The 23308-nt window shown below is 35.2% G+C and overlaps 6 protein-coding genes across 6 annotated transcripts in view; 4 read left to right on the top strand and 2 right to left on the bottom strand.

Annotated features, from left to right (window-relative positions):
- The first annotated feature begins 249 nt into the window (after positions 1 to 249).
- Positions 250 to 2007, top strand: MONOS_14354 (uncharacterized protein). Its single transcript, XM_067867151.1, has 4 exons — positions 250 to 397; positions 471 to 541; positions 609 to 1105; positions 1158 to 2007. The coding sequence occupies exons 2-4, from the start codon at positions 472 to 474 to the stop codon at positions 1398 to 1400; spliced, it is 810 nt and encodes a 269-aa protein (XP_067721255.1). The 5' UTR covers positions 250 to 397; position 471; the 3' UTR covers positions 1401 to 2007.
- A 5018-nt stretch (positions 2008 to 7025) lies between these two features.
- MONOS_10607 (uncharacterized protein) lies at positions 7026 to 7538 on the top strand (the record flags this gene model as incomplete). Its single annotated transcript, XM_067863069.1, has 3 exons — positions 7026 to 7028; positions 7087 to 7218; positions 7404 to 7538. The coding sequence occupies 3 exons, from the start codon at positions 7026 to 7028 to the stop codon at positions 7536 to 7538; spliced, it is 270 nt and encodes an 89-aa protein (XP_067721254.1).
- Positions 7539 to 9103: 1565 nt separating this feature from the next.
- On the bottom strand, positions 9104 to 11911 carry MONOS_10608 (putative polyubiquitin). The gene is made up of 2 exons (XM_067863070.1): positions 11698 to 11911; positions 9104 to 11636 (listed from the first exon to the last, which is right to left on the bottom strand). Exons 1-2 carry the CDS (start codon positions 11893 to 11895, stop codon positions 9552 to 9554), a joined length of 2283 nt encoding a protein of 760 aa, XP_067721253.1. The 5' UTR covers positions 11896 to 11911; the 3' UTR covers positions 9104 to 9551.
- Positions 11912 to 16755: 4844 nt separating this feature from the next.
- Positions 16756 to 18191, top strand: MONOS_10609 (uncharacterized protein; the record flags this gene model as incomplete). The annotated part of the gene is made up of 4 exons (XM_067863071.1): positions 16756 to 16804; positions 16884 to 16919; positions 16989 to 17092; positions 17151 to 18191. The coding sequence occupies 4 exons, from the start codon at positions 16756 to 16758 to the stop codon at positions 18009 to 18011; spliced, it is 1050 nt and encodes a 349-aa protein (XP_067721252.1). The 3' UTR covers positions 18012 to 18191.
- A 50-nt stretch (positions 18192 to 18241) lies between these two features.
- MONOS_10610 (uncharacterized protein) lies at positions 18242 to 19866 on the top strand (the record flags this gene model as incomplete). The annotated part of the gene is made up of 6 exons (XM_067863073.1): positions 18242 to 18250; positions 18326 to 18514; positions 18572 to 18664; positions 18700 to 18813; positions 18871 to 19131; positions 19350 to 19866. 6 exons carry the CDS (start codon positions 18242 to 18244, stop codon positions 19692 to 19694), a joined length of 1011 nt encoding a protein of 336 aa, XP_067721251.1. The 3' UTR covers positions 19695 to 19866.
- Positions 19867 to 19935: 69 nt separating this feature from the next.
- Positions 19936 to 23308, bottom strand: part of MONOS_10611 (uncharacterized protein) — a gene marked incomplete at both ends in the record, with an annotated part of 10871 nt that continues 7498 nt past the window's right edge. The window contains 2 exons of the mRNA XM_067863074.1: positions 19936 to 22464; positions 22738 to 23308. The exon at positions 22738 to 23308 is cut by the window's right edge and continues 7218 nt beyond it. Coding sequence (XP_067721250.1) covers positions 19936 to 22464; positions 22738 to 23308 — 3100 coding nt within the window. The remainder of the gene's footprint in view (positions 22465 to 22737) is intronic.

Genomic DNA, 23308 nt, shown 5'->3' with positions numbered 1-23308 from the left:
ATCAAATGAAATTCATTGAGCATGCAATTATTTGTTTTCATTATTTTCAATCTGAACATTGTTTGAAAACAGTCGAAAAAGCCTTTTCTTTTATGAATTTGATTGTTAAATTTCTTTTTCTTTTTTCTGACAATAACCATATATTCGTGATTGAAATACCCAATTTCATACCAATAAAAAACAAACTCAATTTGCAAAATGTGAAAGAAAATCGAAATCTATTTCGTAATTAATTATTATATTGGTTTGATCAAAAAGAAACAAAAATTTTCCATTTGTCTCTTCACACAACCAATCCTTGCTGCTTCTTCAAATTTTCTTTTGCACTTCTTTTTATATAACTAAAGCAAAACCGTTTTTATTGCGATCATTTTAGAACCGCAAGATAATCAACGATGTTTGCATTTATCTTTTATTTTGTTGTTAACAAGACTTTGCCCCTATTTTTGAATATTTTTTGAAACAAGCAGAATGAGTTTGTCAAATGATGAAAATTCTGAATATGAAATTCTGACTACGGCCAGAACAGAACAGTTTTCAAGTTTGCTCATTTATTTGTTTTGAACCATTCTGAACATAATTTTTGTTTTTTTGAATACCATTTGCAGAATTGTTTTGTGAACTGGAGCGTTGCAATGAAGATGAACAAATGCAGAAAATCAAGGAAATGAATGAAATGATTATTGAAATTGATGAAGAAGAATTTGTATCAATTTTCACAAAAGAACTGTTTAATAAAATTCACCAAATGATTGAAGAAGAGAAAATGTCAATGGAAAATGCAATTTTGCTGCTGAAGCATGTTGGATATTACAAAACGAAGAAAAGCTTTTTTGATTATGCATTTAGTGTATCTTTTTTGAGTGATCGATTTGAGAAAATGCTTGTTGATGAAGATAGGAAAAATGAAGAAAAGAACGAAAAGATACTGGCAGATATTTGTGAATGTTATCTTTTGCTTTGCGATAAAAGCATTCCTGATGAATTGCTTTCAATTCCTGTGCCTTGCCTTCTGAAATTTGCCTCGAAGAAAAAGGGAAACGAGGAGGCTCAAAAAGAAGTGGAAGTGGCGTTGCTGGCGTTGAGCAATATTGTGATGTGGAAGGTCAGATTTATTTTTTCACATATTTTTGAGTTGTTTTTATTTTTTTAATTAGATTATCGAACAAAAACTGTACTTTAATGAAATCAAAGAAATTATCGGATATCATCAGGAGCATCACAACCTCACTCAGCTTGCCTATCAGTCTGCTTGGCAGTTTTTGATTTTCAGATTGTACCCTGACAAAAGCTTGAATGAAGTGATTATGAATGAACTGCATTTTGTGGAAGAAGCAAGAAGAAAAATCGAAGAGCTGACAAGGAATATGGATTGGAAGAGAAAAAAGGAGAGGAAATGAAAGGATAGAAGTGCCTATTATAAGGAGATGGCTTCATGAAATTACTAACTTCCTCGGCTTTTGCACATTAATGAATGAAGGAAATGATGGACTCATCGGCAGCATTGTTCAATTATTTCAAGTATCAAGAGATTATGACCCAGATGCAGGCCAACTTTGCCTTTCTTCATTAAGAAGAGCAGCAGAAAAGAGAAATGTGAAAATTGATGACTTGTTGAAAAGCGGAGCTATTAATCTGTTTTTGGGGGAAATGAAACAATCGACTTTGGATGATGATATGATGCTGAGTTGTTTGCATTTCTATTTGAATATTTCAGAAAGATTGAAAGAAAAGAAGAAAAACGAAATGGAAGAAGCAGAAAGAAAAGTGTTGAAAAGAAAGATATTCGAAAGGATGGAAGAAGATGGATTTGAAGATGAAATTGCAAGCCTTTATGGATTCATGTCTTTTCAAAACGAAAAACATCTTGAAGGTTTTTCGTTGAATATTTCTGATTATTTTGTGAATGTTTAACCAAATTCTTTTCAATAAAAATTGAAAGTCCAAAATTATATTCTCTTTTCTTTTTTATTCATTTCACAAAATGGGAGGAAAACAAGAATTGAATAATTTTATTGATTTTCTTTCCTTTTTCAAAAAAGTGAAAAATATGACATTCTTTTCTTTTCAATTTGTTCCATCATGAATCTTCATTGAATGGATTATTTCCATCCATCTTCTTCAAAAAGATTCATTTTGAACAATGATTTTTACTGTTAAGTTTTTGTCTCTTGTATTTTCTTTATTTGTTTTTCTTTTTCTCCATCTCGCTTCATTTTCAAACAATTTCTTGGAGAAGAATGTGATGAAGTTTCTGGTGAAAAATGCAAAAGCATTAAAGAAGAAATGTTCGTTAAAGAATCCAGTTTTCAACACCTTTTGTTCAAAATATAACAGAAAAAATCTGACGACGAAAAAGAATGAAAATCTTTTTCAAAAATATATTGACTGAAGTAATAATATAACGATTGACTTCTCATTTTCCTCCTCCTCCTCCTCCTTCTATTTCCTCTTCCTCCTTCTCTTCTTTTTCTTCCTTTCTCTTTTCCTCCTTCTTTTCCTCCTTCGTTCAAACATCTTCAAAATCGGGCAAATCGCAGAAATGCAAGAATGCATTTCAGAGAACAAGTAAATCATGATGATTTTTAACATTCAAATGAAAATGAGAAGAATAATTAAAAACCTAACTCACAACTTTCTTCTTCTTCTTCCTCTTCTCGCTCCACCTTTTCTACTCCTTTTTTCAATTTTTCTCATCTTTTTCTCCTCCCTCCTCCAACACCACCAGCGCTATCACTGCATGCTGCAGAGCCTCGTCTTCCATCCTTATCCCCATCTCCTCCAGTTCCTTCTACACTGTCTCCTCTCCACTTCACACGCTACTGTTTTTCTCACCGTAATTTCAATATACATCTTTCCCTCAAAATTCCTTGATTGATGCATTTGTGAAAAGAGCTGCTCAATCACAGAGGGCAGCATCGAAGGATTTTATAGATCGAAAATCGATGGAAATAAATTCACATCCAACGATGTGAAGATCCGCTTTCCACTCGAATTGTATTTATTTATACCTTTCCGAAAAAGCCAGAGCAACAAACGGAACGAAAAGCATCTATTTATGCTCCACTCCTTTTACACGCAGACAACACCCCTGTTTGGAGCAATTCGCCAAGCTCCAATGCAGCCACACAACCTTGTGAATTCCCGATTAGACTGAATCAGCAGCGACATTAACACATTACATTCTTTCGCTTAAGATACTACCAGCTGCATAATCTGCAAATATCTCTCCCCATTCTAATGTCATTTTCGTTCTGAAACACGAAAGTTTGATAACTTGTGTGGATGCTGATGTTAAACACAATTGGTGAAGAGAAAACGGCTTTGCTGTTCCGACAATAAGATTATTTTTGAGATTCTTTTAAATTCCAAGATGCAACTACAACTGAGGCACAAACGCAACATCCATTCCAGGATCAGTAATGTGTTTATGTTTTGCGATGGTGCATTGTCTCTGAGCATTGAAAAAACAAAGAACATTACTGCTTCAGAAGATAAATACACATGAAATGGATAAAAGCAAAATACAGATGTGGAAAAGAAAGCAGTTTTAAATGCGATTCATTCATGAATAAAAAGAGGAGAGACAGGTTCCTTTCTTATATTTTCATTTTCAGGCGCTGTTCAATGACAAATGATTTGTTGAATTTCATTTTTCAATCTTCATTCCGAATTTAAAAGTTCAATCAACAAGAAAAATATAATTCAATAACAAAAAGAATTTCATTGATGGATTTCTCACAACAAAAAAAAAAAAAATTCAAGAAAAATTCAAGACAACCAACTTCAAATATATTCGATTTATAACGAAGAAAAATGTTAAAATTTGTCATTGCTCAAAAAAAAAAAAAAAAAAAAAAAAAAAATAAAAATAAAAATGAAAAACAAAACAAAACAAAACAAAACAAAACAAAACAAAACAAATTAAAATAAAATAATAATAAAAAAAATAAAAAAAAAAAATAAAAAATAAAATAAATAAAAAATAAAAAATAAAATAAAATAAAATAAAATAAAATAAAATAAAATAAAATAAACCGCATTCTAATGGATGAATGAAAATGCAGTAATTAAATAAAATATCTGTGAGGAACAAATTGTTGAAGTTCAACTATTCCCAAAAGTTCTTTGAAAAAAAGTTTAAAGAATGTAACAAAAATTGTAAAGAATAAGTGAAATAATAACAGAGAAGAGCACAAAATTATGCATTATGAAATTTGCAACTGATGACGAAAAAAGATTTTTTTTGAGGGATAAATGTTAAAAATTTATAGTTTTCAAAAAGAATGAACAATTTCGAAAAGAAAATATTCGAAACATAAAGAAATAAAAAAGAAACAGGCCAAAAAGACAACTTTTAATAGAATTTTCTTCATAAGAATTGAAAATTGGATAAACATCAGAAAGAGTGTTTGTTTAATGAGAAAGAGAGTTGAAAAGGGATAAAGATATAATTTTTCTATATTACATATAAATTTGTGTTATCCATTTTCAAAAGATGAACCTGGAAAAGTTTGAACAAACTTTAATAGAAAAAAAGAAAAAGAAAAGAAAAGAAAATTGTGATTTAAAATTCAATGAATTTTTTCAAACGTTAACAAAATAATCAGAAACATTCAACAATAAATCATGACAATAATTATGTCGAAGAAAATCAAATTTTTCATGAAAGCTTGTGATGATATCTTCGTATCCTTCTTCTTCCATCTTTTCCAAAAACCTTCCTTTTCGTTGCCTTTCTTTTCACTTCCTCTTTTTCATCTTTCTCCTTTTCTTTCAATCGACATGAAACATTCGTAAAGAATTGCAAGCATTCATATGCCACACCCTCATTCAATGTTCGTCGATGCATCTCCTCCAAAACAGCATTAGCAGCACCACTTTTCAGCAAGACATCAATTTTCAATGCTTTGTTCCTCTTTGCTTCTCTTAGTGAACAAAGGTATTGATAATGCATATCTCCGTAATTATCTCTTGATGCTCCAAACACCTGAACAATGCTGCAGAGAAGTCCAACAAGTTCTTCATTCCATGATCTGCATGAGTTAAAGAAATAACCAATTTTTTTAATCCATCTCCAGATAATTCTCACTTCTTTCATTTCTTTTCCTTTTCCCTTTTTTTTTCTCTTCCAGTCGATGCACTTTCACAGATATTCTAATTCTTTTGATGCTTCTCTTCCAAAATGCAATTCATTCATAATCACTTCATTCAAGCTTTCATCATTGTCCAATCTGGAGATCAAAAAAAACCAAGCAGATTGATACACAAGTCGTGTCAGATTTCGACACTCCTGATGAAATAGGATGATTTCTTTAATCTCCTCGTAAAAAAATTCTTTTTTAATTTTCTATTTCAGAAATATAATTAAGACTCATATGAAAAATAAAAATTGACAAAACATTATCAAACCTCCAGACAGCTAATATTTGCCAAAGCCAATAACGCCATTTCCACTTCTTTTTGTGTTTCCTCATTTCCCCCTTTGTTTGAAGCAGCTTTCAAAAGACAAGGCAAACAAATCTCAAGCAAATTTCCAGGAAGCGTGTTCTCGAGTATCATTGTATAGCATTCGCAAAGATTGGCCAGTAGATTTTCGTTTTTGTCTTTCTTTTTCTTCTCCTCTTCAAAAATTATCTCCTCAAATTTTTTGTTCAACAAAGAACAGAACTAACAAGATATCCATATATTTTTCAGCGCTTTACAATATCCAACATGTTTCATCAGCAAAATTGCATTTTCCATTGACATTTTCTTTTCTTCAATCATTTCGTGAATTTTGTTGAACGTTTCTTCGTTGAAAACAGAAAGCAATTCATCAGCATTCATTCCATCAATCATTTCATTCATTTCTCCGATTTTCTGTTCCTGCTCAGCGTCAGTGAATTGTTCCAACTGCGAAAGTTTCTCTTAAAAATTGAAAAATCAAAAGAGAAAAAAGAAGCATTTATTTATTAAATCATTTATTTCTAAAAAACTTCAAGCAAACCCTGAAATGTTTGTTTCGTTGAAGGAGACTGCGAAACAGCAAAATGAATCCAAAATAATATACAAATTCATTTTTGAAATATTCATGGTGCAAAAGAAGTAATAGAATTAAAAATACCAAATCAAAATTTTTTAAATAATACAGGATTCGAAACCTCTTTTGTCATCAATGATTTTTGCCTCAAAACAAATGAATCAATGAAACAAAATGATCTTGTTTTCATGCAAATTAATAAGGGTGACCAACCTATAATTTTATAAGTGAAGATTTTTGATTGATGATTTGCTGCGGCCAGAGCATGTTTGAGCTGCTTAGTCCAACGGCTACAGATGCACCCATGCGAGTTATAGCACCGCAGAAGGGCAATAATTTTGTTAACAGATGAAGGAGTGAGTGGCTGTTTTCCAATATTGTTTGCGAAAAGTGAATTGGTGGAGGAAAATTGCATGAGATTTGGACTTGGTTATATATTACAAAACATATGATGCGATATTGACTGTGATATTTTGAATGAAAAATAGCTTTAGCAAGATGCTAAAAAAGCGAGGGAAATGTTAGAAAAGTTGAATTTCACCTCTTGTTCATATCGAGGGAAATATGTTTCGTTTGGCATATCTTTTTGCTCAAGATTAGTTTTGCGTGATTGTTGGTGGAAGGTTGGCTTTGTGGAAAAAGAAAGGGAATTGGGGATTGGACAATGGAGGAAGCTAGTTGAACGAAGCACTCGGCAGGCATCAATACCAATCGCATTTGCATTTTGAAAGAATTCTGCTTGTATGCCGTCAGCGAAGACATGAAGTTGAATAAGTCTTTGAAAAGGCGTTAATTTGGAGAATATGAATTTTCATTTGTAATCATGGCCAGCTTCATAATGGATTCTTTGCGTTCGATGAAGTTCTTTGCAAGCCATTAATTGACTATTTGTCTGCTTTTTTGTGAAGTTGAGAAGAAATTTTGGAGAGCAAGAAAACCCGCTGGGCTGATTATTATCAATCCATTGGAGATGAGAAAATATTTCGATGCCAAAAAAAAAAAGATGGTTTGACTTTTTTTATTTCATTCATTTTTCTATAAAGGTGTTCTTTCAATGAATGCAGATTGGTTACAAGCAGGAATGCCACAAAGAGAGGGAAGCTCTGAAATCCTTTGCAAAAGAACCAGATGTTTTGAGATTATTCTTGATTGAATTGCATTCAACGATGACATTCATGACTTCCACCATCTATTTTGTATGTTACATAACCTGACAATGCTTAACAGCTTGAAAGAGAAAAGCAGTTTGTTTGGAATATTTGCAATGAAAGTGTTTTGCAGAAGCGACTCTTTTGTCAGGGCTGATGATCTTGCTGGGCATTTACATTCAAAAGATAAACAACTTCTAATTCGATTAACCATTCCTTTTCGTCATTTCCAGAATGGTTTGATGGAAATAGCCATTTTGATGCTTTTATGGAAAAATTCGCAATTTCTGGTGAAATCACAGAATTTGAGTTGGAGTTGGAGGATTTCCAAAAGGAGAAGAGAAAGGAAGGAGATGGAGAATTTGTGAAAAAACAAGGAAAAAACATTTTGAGCGAGGAAAGTGGAGTTGAGAAAGAAGGAAGGGAAGAACAGAAAAAAGAGAAGAGAGAGCAAGAACCTAACAATTTTGGCGAGAGAATAATTCCTGTGGAGAAAGAAAGAGAGAGAGAAAATAGAATTTGAGAGAGGGAAATAGAGAAAAGGCAGAATGAATGAATCAGACACAAAAGGCACAAGAGAGTGCAAGTGGAATAAGAGAGAAAGAGAAGAAAGGAAGCGAATGCAACAAAGGAAGAAATTGGAAAGAAGAAAACAAGCTGAATTAGAGGAAAAGGAAGAGAGAGAGAAAGGCAGAGAAATAGGTGCGTCATTTGAAGAACTTTTAGTGAAAAATTTGGAAACGATGCAATTGAATCCATTGTGAAAGAAGAAGGAAAGAGAAGAAAGGAAGAAGAATAGAAGAAAGAAAGAAAAGACGAACTATCTCGTTTGAAGATTCGTTCACTTTTCATGGAACGAAGAATGAAGAAAGCAGATGAAAAGAAGAAAACTGAAAAGATATCAGCCTTGGGAAAAGAAGAAGAAAACACTTGAATCAATTATTCCGGCAAACATGCAAATAGATCTAATGAAAAGGAGAATTTTCATTGAGAAAAATGAAAAAAGATGATTTGAAGAAAAAGAAGCAGAAAGATAATGTCAAAGCGGAGAAAATCAAACGTAGATGGATATTTCTCCATCGTTATTAATTCTCTGTATATTGTTCTCAGATGCGTACTCATGAGATTTTGAGGCTATCAGTAGAAAAAGTGAAGAGACTAAGAAAACAAAGGAAATTGAGAAAGAAGAAATATAACAAACAGACGATTTATGCAAAAAAAGGACAGAATTTGCAGAGAAAAGAGAGATGGGAGAAAAGATTAAACTGATAAAGTTAAAGAAGGGAAAAGATGAACGGAGATGATGAAAAATGAAAAGAGAGGGAATATTGAATTGAAAAAGATAACACGCAAAACGTTTTTGGCATTTTTTATAAACAAAACAACAGCCATACACTCAAAAAAAATAACATTTCTTTTCCTTTCAATTATTATTATTATTATTATTATTATTATTATTATTATTATTATTATTATCTGGTTGCTGTGGTGCTGCTTTGCGTCTTCTTCATTTGGGCCAGTTGTTGTTGGATGCATGTTGCTCACTTCATTCTCCTCTTTGGCGTCTGTTGCTGCAGCGTCGTATTCCACTGTCACATGCTCTGCATCCAAATTATCCCAATCATCATCTTCTTCTTTCTCTTTGTTTTCATAACCCACAAAGCGATATGAATATATGTTTTTATTTTCTTTTATTTTGATCGTTTTTTCGATTTATCTGATCATTCATTTGTTTGTTTGATAATTCTCATTCCCCTTTTCATCGCTTATGTTTGGAAAGAATTTTTGGAGAAAGAATTTATTTTTCAATGGAATCGAAACATTTTCGTAAAAAGTATTTTTACAAAAATAAAGTTTTAAAAGAAATAAATAAGTCACTTCAAAAAAAAAAAAAAAAAAAAAAAAAAAAAAAAAAAAAAAAAAAAAAAAAAAACCAGCTCCTCTTCCATTCTTATCAGTTTTTCAAGCGATCAAATGTTAATAAAAAATTCGCAATAGATTTATAAAAATAACACAACATCAAACAAAACAGAAAATTATCCAATAAAACTTTCCAAAATAAAAAAAAAAATAAAATAAAAAATAAAATCACAAGCATTTTATTTATCGAGAAATCATTTATTTCTTTACCCTTCTCTATTATTTAAAGAGAAAGAAGCGAAACAACCATTTTCTCTTTCAATCAAATCAAAACAAATCAATCTGAACTTTAACAAAACCAAATTAAATAAAATTACATTAAAATCAACAAAAGAAAGCAAGCATTCAATAAATAACAATAATAACCACAATGTTTGAATGCTTTCCATCCAGGTAAAAGGAAAAAAAAAATCAATTGATTAAAATTTTGAATCTTTCATGATTTATTCTCAGTTGTCGAATCAGGCAGATTGGGCTGGCTGATCCTTCAATTTCATCCGGCAAATTGGGCACTCTCCAACAGTCTCTTCCCAGTCACTCCCGCAGTTTCGATGGAACGAGTGTCCACAATTGTATATTTGAATTGGGAATCCGTCTTGTCTTCTGTGGCAAATTCCACACAAATTAGGCACGGCCACATCATATGGCAGTGTTGGATGCTTCACAACTCTCCCTCGGGGCAATGCCTCAATCTGCAGCAAAAGAAATTTTGCAGTTCCGGCTTCCTTCTCGTCGTATGTCGTATATTTTTCATCCCCCGCCTCTTTCCACGGCATGTGAGTCATTGTCCCATCCTCTTTCACCGATGAAATCCGCCATCTGCAATCGTAGAATCCCGGCTTCAGAGGCACAATTTGTTCTAGACAGCACGGGCAGAACGGCTTGCTCCCATGCAAATCAAATGTCTTCATTCTCCATCGGCAAATTACCTGTTTCTTGAATGCAGGACATCCCTCATTCTCGCAAATTCCTTCTACGCTGATACCACTTTCCACAACACGCCAAGGTGGAGCTGTGCTGCTGAAAGAACTCTCCACCAATGCATCAGTCTTCGTCACATCCACAAATGAAAGCGCTGGTCCGCTCATCCCGCCTCTGCTTGTTGGAAGCAGATGCACTGTTGATTCAGGTCCAATCCCAAAATCTTCCAGCACATGACAGTCTTTCAGCCACCTTCCTGCCGATACCAGCCGCATCTTGCTCACATCCACTCCTTCAACTGCCGTCACCTTCCGCTTCACATCCTCCACTGACTCTGCCCCATCCACCTCCACATTCACTGCCCGCCCGTCCAAATGCATCACTTGCAGGTTGAACCCGCCCCTCAGCTTCAACACCAGATGCACTGTGCATTTGTCCCCGATCCCATATTCACCCAGTTCCATCTCGTCTCTCAGCTCTTTCAACCCCCACACCAGTCTCTGCTGCTCTACCGGAATCCCTTCTCTTTCAGCCACCATCTGCTTCACATCTCTCACTCTTGTCACTGCTGCGTCCATCCCAAATCTCAATGTTTGCCCACCGAGCGATATCACAAACAGGTCATTGCTCTTCCCTCCACGCAGCATCAAAGTGAGATGAATAATTGATTCACGATATACTCCATAGTCATTCAAAGTTCGACCATTTTCCAACTGCTTTCCAGCAAATATCAACCGCTGTTGATCTGGCGGTGTGTTATCATATTCGAATATCCTTTCTTTCAACTCTTCAATGGTCATCTTCGAATTAACATAAAGTGGAATAGTTTTTCCTGTAAGTTTTTTGATGAAAATGAAAATCATTTCTTCGTTTTTTTCATATGCACAAAGCATATCTTCATCTTTAAGGCCGAATGAAGAAATATTCCTGTCATTATCCATAATCGTTCCTCCTCCAACGAGCGTCATCTTATCTGCACAAATTCCCACTTCCGGTTCCAATATCTTCTTCAGCTCTTCCACAAACATCTCCTTTTCTGCTTCAATGTACAGTTTATTTCCTTTGCCATAATCTATTTGCAGCGTAAGCGTTTGAGATCCATTTTGCTCAGCAGCCTCTGATCCAACATTTGATGGGTTTGAGTTAGAGGATGGAGTGGATGAGGAAGGCGTCGATGAAGAAGCCTGCTCTTGCAAACAATTCGCTGTAATCAACTGACAAATGCAGCAGGACAACCCACTTTGCCCGCAATACGTTAGCTTAGATACATATTTTTCTTCTGATATTTCCTGGCATTCGAGACGCCCACTTTTCCATGTTCCTGAATACTTTGTACCCATTTCTGAAACAATTGAAATCCTTCCAACAGGAATATTCGAGGTCTCTAATATTCTAGTAGCAAGCTGGTCAATCGTTGCGTCAGGCCTCACATTTTCCACCAAAACCACTTTCCCTTTCATTTCGTTGTTGCAAACAGTCACGCTAACAGTAAACGGCTTTGAGCTGCGCAGCTCGGGCGAAAGATTTTCTTCAACTCTTGGCAAGGGCTCTTCATTTTCAGTGGCTGTGGCCGCCGCTCCAGCTGAAGATCTTCGCTTCACAAAATAAATTCTTTCTCTACTATTCTGTAAATAACGAAAAGAATGACAAGAAAGAGAAGTTGAAAACAAAAGAAATGGTCCACACTTCAAGAACATCTCGCACTTTTGCATCGTCAGAAACTATCTTTTGCTTTTGAGTGAAATACAAATCACGCGCATCAACATCGTATTTGTCTGCAAGCCCTCGCTTAACCCCCTTCATCCAATCATCATTATTCAGATTTAATGAAATGTTCCCCTCCTTGAAAGTGCAAATATTAACTCTTTGCGTGTTCGTTGACATTCAGTTCAGTTTTCTTTTTTGATCATAACCCTTTATATTTTTCAAATGAACAATTTTTTAGAAAATTGTTATGTTTTTCAAAAAACTCAATTTTACGAGGTGGAAAAAAATAGTTATTGTATTTTTTTAAGATGGACTTCTTAATTTTTCGTCAAAAAAGAATATGTTAATAAATGAAAGTTCTTAGATTTTTTCAAAAATTACTATTAAGAATTTCTCGATTTTTTGATATCAAAAATCTGTTTTATTTATATTTTTTAAATCTTTTGAATTTTAAAAAGCTCGTTGAACTCATTTGGGGGAAAATATGGACTTTCAAGCTTTTAATGCACAAAGCATGATAAAACTGCTTCACTTGCAACATTATTAAACATAACCAGATTTCAAAATAAATTTGATTTTCATATCTGCAAGCAAATGTCATTGATATAATAACATCATGTTGTGTGACATCACATGTATTTCAATAAATAAACCCATTTTTTTTCAAATTTTAAAAATAAATGAAACGCAACCGGTATTCTAATCTTTCATATGAATTTCATTTTGACTTGAATATTCGATTACATTTAACTTTTGTGTTCTGGAGAAATAGTGTCTTCCTTTTTTATGTGTGACTTTTTTCTGGATCGTCATTTAACAACCGAAAAATAGTTTCAAAATTTTGAAAAAAATAATAATTCACATTGGAAGACGAAACAAAATAGGGCAAAGGGCTACTTTAAGGGTACCTAAAAAATTTTAAATTAGCTTTATGAAAAGGCTAAATGTTTCCAATTGAATTTTCATCAACACTCTTTGGTGTTGACTGAATGTTTTATTTTTCATTTAATATTTTTTAGGGTTTACGTTCTCGAAAACAACTGTTCCCTAATTGAAATTTTTAAATAAATTTTTTTTTGATAAATTCATTAAATAATGATAAAAAGTCATTTTTTGATTTCATAATTTGTATTCAAGGGCTATTTGCAATTGTTAGGGTTGATAATAACTCGATTCAAGCACTGATATGAAGTTTGAAAAAAGTCTCGTAAAACTTAAGATTTGAATAAAAAAACATTCAATCATTTTCAGTTTTGATCAATTGATTATTATAAACCTAATATACTTATAATATCTCTCCATTGAATTTTTTAGCTATTTATTCATAAATTTAACGAAAAAATCGGGTACCCTTAAAGTAGCATCTTGCCCAAAATAGCATACAAATCACTATTAAACCGAAAACAAAATTAGAATTCAAATTCAAAAATAACAGACTAAATTTAGAAATTATTCGGTTTTATTTCAGTTTTTTTGAAAATTAGGCGAAATGAATGTATATAGAGCCGCATTGTTTGCATTCATTTCACACACTCTGTTCCTTAATTTTCGCATACATAAATGGGAAACCTGAATCACAAGTTTGCCAAATCCTGCCTCCAGTGAAGCAACTGATCAAGTGTTCCACAAAGGCGATCGGAAGTTGAAAAGCTATTGCAATGGCTTCAACAAGTTGCAAATGCAGAAAGCGAACAAAAATGATAAAAGATTAGAATTAAAAAAACCTCCATGGAAAAAATAAATCATTGCAGAATTGCTTGAGGCACAAATACAAAGCAGCTTTACTGTTAAGAAGCTCAACTGCATCAAGCTTCATTAGAATGCCCTTTGCTTCCATCAGCACAGATGGAGTTCAAAATGAGACGCAAATGACATTTCTGTTTCGCCTTCCATTTGTATTTGAGAAAGGAATGTGAACTTTGAACTCGGATTGGATAAATTCATATTCAACGTTGACTGGAAAAACAAGACAGATCATGGAATTGAAGCTTTGAATATGCAGATAAATGCTGATTCCCAAAGATTTCATTAATCCTCTTCTCTATTTCCTTCTGCGTACCCATCACATGCTTTGTGAATAACATCTTTGCCTTCTCTGTCTCCCCATTCGAGCTCAATGCGCAAACACCAAAACCGAAATGATGTTTGATGGAGAACAAGCAATTTTTTTGTTGACTGTCGAGCAGATGTTTAAATTGAGATGTGCCTCGAGTGACGGTTTCAGATCTTCGTTTAAGTTAACTTTGTCCTTCCCAGAGGATGTGAAGATCGGTGTAATGCATGAAGTGATGATCCCTTTCACCACAATCTGTAGATTTGCCGCCAGCTGGAGCATAGGATATTCATTCCACACATGGACTCTGATTTATTGGAGGTGTTAATTTCAGTCCAGTTTTCAGCACCGCTGATGAGACTTCTCTTGATTCGGCTGGAACATGCTCAGTGAAAAGAGACAAATTGGGATTTGTGTAGTGAAATATTATCTTCCATGCCACCACTTTTTACACATTCAATACACAACATGCAATGATTGTGATAAGTTGATCCAACACTGGTATTCAAATAATAATGACGAAGGGTGTTCTGTGGCATTGACCATATCTATTGGAGAGGTTGATTGTGCACAACAGGAGCAGCGGTTTGTTGCTCATGGAAATTTCTTTCTTCCTTTCCGTATTTTCTTTCACACTGCCTGATTCTTTGAATGCTTCTTTTAATCTTCCAATACAAGTTCTTTCTCTTGCTTTTTTCCTTTGCTCTTAACATTCATCTTATAACGTCTTTATCTTTCCCATAAATGAGAAGCACCTTCAAAAATTTACTTGTTTTCTTTTGTTCTTGTTTTTTTTTCTTCTTTTTCTTTTTCTTTTCTTTCTTTTATTCTTTTCAGCTTCATCAAAGAACAACAACAGCGTTGCTGAAGTGATGTTTTTATGTGATGCTTCGTCAAATGAAGATATCATCTATACACACTTTTGAGGTCTTGCATTCCAAATTCTTGCTGTTCTGTTCAAATAGAAATGATTTGGTATTCCTTAGTTCCAACGTTCTGTTGCCTTCAGCTCACCAATTGCTCAGAATGAATTTTGATAAGATATCAGAATCCATCTTTCAAATCTGTCAATGGTTTATTGATGTGCTTTCCGCATCAGGGCCATTGACAACATGCCTCTTCTGCGCTCAGAGAATAACGCATGAGATTGAATCTGTTGAAGAAAAAAATTGCAGAAATTGTGACGTGTGGCTTGTTAACATTTTTGAGCATTTTGCTTTATTCATGAAGCTATGCGCAATGATTTCTTCTTGAATTTAGATTCACTGGCTGCTCCATCTCTTTCTCTGCTGAAATCTTTATGTATTTAATCACCTCGAATGAGTTATTCAACATGAATATCACAAGAGAGTTTTGGAAGCTGCGTTCATTCATTATATCTCTTCCAAACAGCACATCGTGAAGATGGATTTGGAATGGGAAAGAAAAAGAAAGCAATGATTTGTTAGTGAATGAAGAGGAGAAGCGAAAAGGTTTCTGGAAGAGTGCTTGTGAGAAAATATTGATAAAGAAGAATTTGAAGCATTTGAAGCATTTGAAGAAAAGGAAAAAAAGGAAGTTGAAGAAGAAGAAATAATAAGCAAATGAAGAGGAGGAGAATGAACGAATAAAATTTGTTTTTGTTCCAATCGTACTTTTCTCTTTGCCTATCCCAATGACAGAAATCTTCTTTAATCCAATCTCAACTGTTGCTTTTTCGCTTTTGCGATTTCCTTTCATCAGAGTTATTGTAAAGCTTATCTGTATTTCACACATTTCAAAAACCTTTTTCACTGTCACACACGGATATGACAAGTTTACCCCGCAAAATGGAGACGTATCATTCCCACTCACAGAAACATAGATCGTATTGTCCTTCAGCCAAATCCACTTTTCTGTGTGCTGATGAGACCAAGCACCTGCATTCGAGTAGTTGTATGCATAACACATTCTCTGTTCATTCGTGTTTGTTGTGTAACATTTATAGAACGGATTATCTGAGTTAAAAAAGATATTTCAATAATCTGTATAGATTATGTCGCAGCCATTTTGATCATTGACCAGGCATTTGCTTCCATGGAAAAACATTAAACAACAACAAATTCCATTATTTGATGCTTATGCTCGATTTGGATATAAAAATAATAATCCTCCTTCTTGTATTGCAGAATAAGAAATAAACTGAAAGTTTAACATTTTGAATGCGACTGGAGCAACTTTGAAGTATGTCTCGATGTCACTTGTGACCGAAAGTGTGCATGTCACGAATATGCTCTCAAATACTGATTCTCTTCTCTTTTTCGTTTACTGTTCTGATTTAGCTTGTCAAATCTGATAATTTCCAAGAAGTTATTTTTTCGCAAAGAGATTTGAATTTCGACTTAAAAACTATTCTGCGAATTTATCTTCCGAATAATTAATCGATTTCCTTTCCCTTCCTTCATTTATAATAACTTCTTCTATTTTTGAGCGAAACTCATCAATAATTGTAAATCATCATCATTTGAACATTTTTTCGAAGATACCATCTTTTCGATTGTTTGTGAAACTTGTTACCCCTTTTGATCTCCAATCATTTCATTCATATCGACAGGATATATCTTTTTTGTTTGAGAGAATAACTGTTTGACTTTATTATATTTAAATAAATATCTTATGGATATTAATGTGTAATCAAATCGAATCAATAAAAATTTTTTACATTTTCGTTGAAAAATTGAAGATCAAGAAAAATTTTGTTGATGTATTAATAAGAATAAACTGGTGTTATCAGGAATAAGCATTTATTAATTGTTTGTGATAATTTTCTCTTGAAATTTTGTTACACAAATTCTATCCAATTTTGAAAAGAACAGAAATCTGGTTTTCTCATTCTTCTTCGCTCTCAAAATAAAGACAGCAATAGGTTTAATATAAAAAAAATAAATCTGCAAAAATGACTAAATTGAATGATGAATTGTTATTTTAAATATGGGATGCGCCATAAAATAATTTTTCAATTTCTAATGGCTTCTGTTGGAGTTTCAAAGCCGGAAATTACAAGAGGGTCATTAGGTGTGGTGCCGCATGATTTGTTAATATTATTTCAACACGAGCAATTTGTAAAATTTTCTATAATTACGCAATTATTTAGGAAGAAGATTACTTTTAAAACTTGGATGGAAGGAAGGTTAGAATTCATCATTCAAACAAGCAACTGATCGCAGAATTCTTTTTTTATTTTATTATTAACGTTGAGGTTCTGGCTTGGGAAAGAAGGAAGATGGGCCAACCGCATGCCTTGTAGGAATTAAGCAAGAACGATTTATCACCAAGGACTCAACCGCAGACTGGTTCGAGAAGGTTAGAGTTACTGTTAATTTCAACATGAGTTTTTATTTTATCGCATCAACTCCAAAAGCTTTATGAAGATATCGCCAAACGAATTGATCCAAGCCCACCTCCAATGAAACCTTCAATTGAAGAAGAAAACGAAGAGCATAATTCAAATGATTTTACTGAAAGTCTGAAGGATAGGGTACAGGGACATAAACGAAAATTAAAAGATGTTGAAATGGAAAATTCAGAAAGCTCGCACAAAGAGAAAAAGAAACACAAAAAGCATCATAAAAAACACAAAGACGAAAAAAAAAAGAAAGATAAAAAAGAGCATCCACCATGCGAAAAGGACGAAGGAAATGAAGAAAATAAGATTTGCAAACAAAAAGAACAAGATAATAATAAAAAAAAGCACAAAGAAGTTAAACATAAAGAGAAAATGGAAAAACAACTCAGAAAAGAAGCGAAGAGCGAGCGCAAAAAGCTTAAAAAATTAGAAAAATTACGAAGTGCTAACGTTTCTAGTGCGATTCCAGAGCCAGTTGCAAGCAGCATGATCGCTTCTTCTGTCTCTCCATCTGTTCTTATGTCAGATCATCTTCAATCATCTTCACCTTTGCCATATTCCCGATTTTCTTCAAGTACATCCATTCTCTATCCATCACTTCTCAGCAACACCACTTCAAGCACGTGTTCAGAGACAGCTTCTGCATCGCCTTCACCTGCGTCTTCGCCTTCTCCGCAGCCTTCTCTGTCTCCTTCACCTTCTCCCTCTCCTTCTCCCTTCGAGCTTTTGACTAACTCTGGAGACGATGCCCTTATTCAGATGGGTGGCTTGAGAGGCAGAAGCCATAATCCGACCGCAAAACTGCAACGCTTGAAAGAACAAGAGGAAGAATATAAAAGGAAAAAACTTGAAAGAGAATCAAAGAAATCAAACTGAAATCAATAAACGATGATAATTGAATTGATTGTATGATGATAAAAGAAAAGAAAATTCAACAATTTAGCTGATAAAAATCATTTCAAATCATTTCACAAAAGTATTTAATATTGCTTATTTTTTAATAAATATTCAAAACTCTTTTTCAATTGTAGATTTCCATTTTTAACAACAAAGATAATCACTCCACTGTCCCTTATTTAATTTTATCATCATTCATTTTTGCGAAAATGTGCGGAGTTATCAAGGATAAGGTGTTCATTTGTTTTTGTTCTTTTTAATATTTTTTCTTTTTTCTTTTTAAATGAAACAAGTTGCTTGATACATCTCCTCTTCGCCTTTTTTTCACAATCATAGTTTTTTCAATATTATTGGCTATATCCATAAGTTCGGGGTTTTTTCTTGCAGAAATTATCTCTCTGAAAAGTGGAGTTGTTAAGCATATTCTAATTTTGGATGGAATGAATTTTGATGTTGCACATGAACATTGGAACGATCCAACAGTTTTATTACTTTTAAAAACTCCATATCAATTTCTCAACTCTTTCAGATTGTTTCAGATACATGCAATATTCATTCTAGCAAGGTTCCATTTTCTTTGCTCAAAAAGCCTATTCGAAAGGAATGGAATATTAAACAGTCTTATTTTGAAGGTTTGACTCAATTCAATTTTTTCCATTTACAAAAGCATTTTGCGTCAGTTGATCTTTTGCAATACGTAGACTTGTATCTTGTTCGCGGAACAAAAATAACCTGGAGTTTGAAGCCCCCAGGCTCTTGCGAAGGCTTCATATCACCAAACGTTTGTCTTCACCTTTTTTTTTTGAACTTATTGATCAACATTTCGTCTTTTCACCAGAACAATTTTTCGCAAGTGCTGGCAAAATTGTCGCTAGCAAATGGAACTCTTTCAACAGTTTTCAATTCACCAAATAGTGCCTCCTACACATTTGCCCTTGAAAATTGCGAGAATAACACTTTCCCTTTTCAATCATTTCGAGCAGAATTAGCAGCTTTTGATTTGCCAGAAGATTCTGCATGCGCATCACCATGCAAAAACGAACCTTATATGATTATCTCAGTGCCAGAAAAGGAGCATCATTGCAATGCTGTTGCAATCGTTTGAACATCTCAGATCATATTTCAAGCTTTCTAAATGTCATCATCAATTATCTTTTGTTCCTTCTTTAATTAATATCTTCAATGTCCTTGATTTCTGCTCTCTCTCTCTCTCTCTCTCTTTCTCTTTCTCTCTTCCTCTTCCTCTTCCTCTTCCTCTTCCTCTTCCTCTTCCTCTCTCTCTCTCTCTCTCTTTTTTTTACTCCTCCTCATAAAAAGGATGCAATATTCCCACCAGGAAAGACGAGGATGCTGTGTTTCACTTTGTCGTTCACTCTGTTTTTGCTTTTGTTCGTTCTTCCGCTTCTGCTTTGCTGGCACTTCCGCAACAGAAAGCACATCTGCTCAGGATCTTCCTGCACATACTGCTGCAAATGCTGCAAGAAGAAGCAATCTGAACGACCTTTCATTCCACTCTCAGACAGCGGAGATGGCGAAGATGGTGAATTTAGTGAAATCGGAGCAGAAAATGCGAAAGTGATGGGAAAACGAGAAGTCGAGGAAGAAGGAAAAGAGCTGATGGCAGATGAAAGCGAAGAGGCAGGAGACACAACACTTCTTTGAATGTCTCTTTCTCTTTCTCTTTCTCTTTCTCTCTCTTCAATCTTCGAAAGAGTTTGTTATTTGCGTGATGCCATTCATTCAAACTGTTCCATTTGTATTTCACATCACAACACATTTCATTATTTCATGAAGCTTCATTTTACTTTTAAAAGATATTTTTTTTGTTTTTTGTTTGAATTTTGTGAAATTAAAAAAATAAATAAATAAAATATGAAAGAAATCAACTAAAAATACAACATGATCAATACAAAGAAAGTTCATCGTCATTTTCGTCTTCTTCCTCTTCTTCTTCCTCTTCCTCTTCTTCTTCCTCTTCTCTCTCATTTTCCTCATCCTCCGTCTCATCATCATCTTCTTCTCTATCATCTTCTCCTCTCCCTTCTTCTCCTCTCTTATTCGTTTCCATCACTGCATCGCCTTCGCCCTCATTTTTCTCCTTTCCCACGACATGCAGCACCTCTGAAAATGCGTCCACAAACAGCTCATCCACAAACTCATCGATCTCCTCAGGCATCTGAATTGCTTCCTCCATTCCTCTGTCCAGCTCTGCAATCTCCGCATCAAGAAGCGCAACCAGATGCCGCTTCACAGACACCGCTGACGTCGTCTCGAAGTGGCAGAGCACAGCAAGCGGAGAAGAAAGAGAAGAAAGAGGGGTTGAAGAACGAGCAGAAGCAGAAGAAATGGGATAAGTCATCATTGAAGCAGAGGCAAATGAAGGCTGGCTGTTGATATCCACATTTGCTTCACCAGCTCTTTCAGAATCCAAACATCCTTCCTTTCTCACTTCAGCACAGTTCTCATTCAAAACCGGCAGTTTCAAAGAGAAAATCGATTGAGGAATGGTCTTGATGTGCAGCAAAGACATGATCTGCTCTTCTTCCATGGGAGTTTCCACTCCACTCACAGCACTCCGATTCTTCTCCACACACAGCCACTCTGCCATTTCCATCTTGTGCTGCGGCACATTCGCCATCAGCTTCTTCACTTCGCAGTAATTCCTTGGCAAACAGTGCTGCAGCGGAGCCAAAGCCTCCAGCTCCTTCGCAAAGAAGTCACGCAGCTGCGGAGGCAGAACACGACATTCAGAAGTCGGATCCAGCTCCACCAGATCCCTCAGCGAGTCCAGCGCATCTTCCGAAGCCAGTGCGGTTGAGAGTGTTATTCTGTGTTGTGGAGAGGAAGAGTTTGCTGCAAGTGCTTCACCAACTTTGCTCGCCTTTTGTGCATCGGCTCTTCGTGTTGTCAGCAGCTCATTCAAGTTGTGGAAGACAAGGAGCATCTGCTGCTGGCTGAGTAGCTGTGTGAATGTGGGTGGCTGTGTGGGCAGCACAGGTGTTGCAAACAGATCCTTCCGCAGTTCTTCCAGCGTCTTCGCAGAGAAAGGCGCAGAGCTTCTATTGTTTGCTCCTTCTCCTCCATCTTCTCCATCTCTTCCTCCTCCTTCTGATGACTGCTGCCCATTGTCTGTAGAGAATGTGCTGTTTTCGATGGCGCTTTGCCCGTCAAGTATCTCAAAGAGCATCTCCCGCACAATCAGATGCATCTGCGGAAGGATTTCATTGCGGAACTGGAACGGAAGAGGAAGATAAAACGGAGATGTTGCATTGCTCTGTGTGTTTTCTCCTCTTTTCAAAGCAGAAAAACGATTATTATTGTCAACATTATTATTATTATTGTTGTTGTTCTTATTATCACAGTTATTATCGTTATTATAATTGAAGTCATCTTCTTCATCATCCGTCTCATCCGTCTCCAAAATACCCGGATTCTGCAGCGCATCAAACGAATGTGCAATCCAAATCGCATCAATCACCATCGATGTGAACTGCGCTGACTGAAGAAAAGACACAAATACTTTTGTGTAATCAGGCAGTTGCTCTTGAACTGTCTTTAAAACTTTTGCTTTTGCCAGTGTGTTTGATTCAGCACCTGATAAAGACCTTCTCTTGCTCTTCTTTGCTTTCTTTTCAATCATGTTGTTTTCTTTGTTGTCATTCAAATATTCTGAAACAATTTTGTTTTCAGCTTTTTCTTCTTCCGTCTTAACCTCCATTTCTTCTTTTTCTTCCCCTTTTCCTTCCTCTTTTCCTTCTTCTTCTTCCTCCTCTTCCTCTTCCTCCTCTTCCTCCTCTTCTCCTTTCTCTCTGTCTTGCTCCACTTCCTTGATATATGCTTCACACTGCTTAAACAGAGACACTCTGGGTGATAACATTGACTGCGCTTCTTGATCAATCACATTCAACACCACAAGATCCACATCAGATGGAGTGTCTGCTAATGGCAGCTTCACACTTTCTTCTGATTCATCTTCGGCTTTTTCTGCTTTTTCTTTTTCTTTTTCTGATTTTTCTGCTTTGTCTTTGCCTTTTTCTGTTTCCTCTTCTCTTTCTTGTTCTCTTTCTTTCCTTTCTTCAGAAAATTCCATTTTCTCCATATCATCACGACGTCTTCGATATGAAGGTGGAGAAAGTGAGGAAGGAGAAGAAGAAAGAGGAGAAGAAGGAGAAAGAGAAGGAGAAAGAGGAGAATCATCAGAAAGATCAGGAATACGGGGGATGTGGTGAGAGAGGCCTGTGATGGTTAGAGGAGGAACAAGAGGGCGAAGAGATTTGGAAGAAGAAGAAGAAGAAGATGATGATGATATTGATGATGATGTTGTTGATAAAGGAGAAGAAGAAAGTGAATGTGAAGGAGAAGAGTAAGAAGAAGAAGGAGATTTCAGTGAATTTGAATGAATAGGAGAAAGAGAAGATGAAGTGGGTGAAGCCTGCGAAGTTGGTGAAGCGAATGAATTGATTGAAGAATTTGAAGTGTTGAGTGGGGAAGATGGTGATTTGGGAGAAGAAGAAGAAGAAGAAGAAGAAGAAGAAGAAGAAGAAGAAGAAGAAGAAGAAGAAGAAGAAGAAGAAGAAGAAGAAGAAGAAGAAGAAGAAGAAGAAGAAGAAGAAGAAGAAGAAGAAGAAGAAGAAGAAGAAGAAGAAGAAGAAGAAGACATTTGAGTAAATGGCTTCTTCTCATTTATTCTTTCACTTTCTCTTACTCTTTCTCTTTCCATTGTTCCCATTCTTTCTTCATCAGCAGCTTCTCCTTCATTCACTGCACACGACACCTCTGCCTGTTGCACAGAAAGAGCAGCAGCAGAAGAAGAAGAAGAAGCAGAAGAAGCAGAAGCAGAAGAAGCAGAAGAAAGAGGAGAAACCAATGAAGCAGCAAAATCGTAAATATTCGATCTCTTTGTGGGTGTGAGCGGAAGAGAAGAAGGCGAAGGAGGAGAAATTTTCAGATTTGAAACGGGAAAACCAGAATTTGTGGCTGAATGGGTGTGTGTGGGAGTGACATCATCGAATCGGAAGAAAGGAGAGGTTTGGGTTTCTATTGAGACTGGGGGAGAAGAATGAGAAGAGGGGAAGAATGAAGAAGAAGAAGTGAATGAAGAAGGAGAAGAGGAAGAGGAAGAAGGCGAAGAAGGCGAAGAGGAAGAAGAGCGAGCAATAAGAGGTGATGTAGCAGTCGAAATAACAGCATTCCTCTGCACTGGAGAAGTCGCAGTTGACACAGAAGCTGATCTTATTGGTGTTGTTTGTGTGGTTGTTTGGGCTGTTAATGTGTTT

Source organism: Monocercomonoides exilis (genome assembly GCF_001643675.1).
Source record: "Monocercomonoides exilis strain PA203 chromosome Unknown scaffold48-729018, whole genome shotgun sequence".
NCBI classification, from domain to species: Eukaryota; Preaxostyla; order Oxymonadida; family Polymastigidae; genus Monocercomonoides; species Monocercomonoides exilis.
The sequence above is the reverse complement of the archived record's forward strand: the minus strand, read 5'-3'. Positions and strand labels throughout refer to the sequence as shown.

Coding starts and splice junctions, on each gene's coding strand:
- MONOS_14354 (XM_067867151.1), top strand. CDS start 472: ATGAGTTTGTCAAATGATGAAAATTCTGAATATGAAATTCTGACTACG. Junction 542..608: donor CAGAACAGAACAGTTTTCAA/GTTTGCTCATTT, acceptor TACCATTTGCAG/AATTGTTTTGTGAACTGGAG. Junction 1,106..1,157: donor GCAATATTGTGATGTGGAAG/GTCAGATTTATT, acceptor TTTTTTAATTAG/ATTATCGAACAAAAACTGTA.
- MONOS_10608 (XM_067863070.1), bottom strand. CDS start 11,895: ATGTCAACGAACACGCAAAGAGTTAATATTTGCACTTTCAAGGAGGGG. Junction 11,637..11,697: donor AAGTGCGAGATGTTCTTGAA/GTGTGGACCATT, acceptor CGTTATTTACAG/AATAGTAGAGAAAGAATTTA.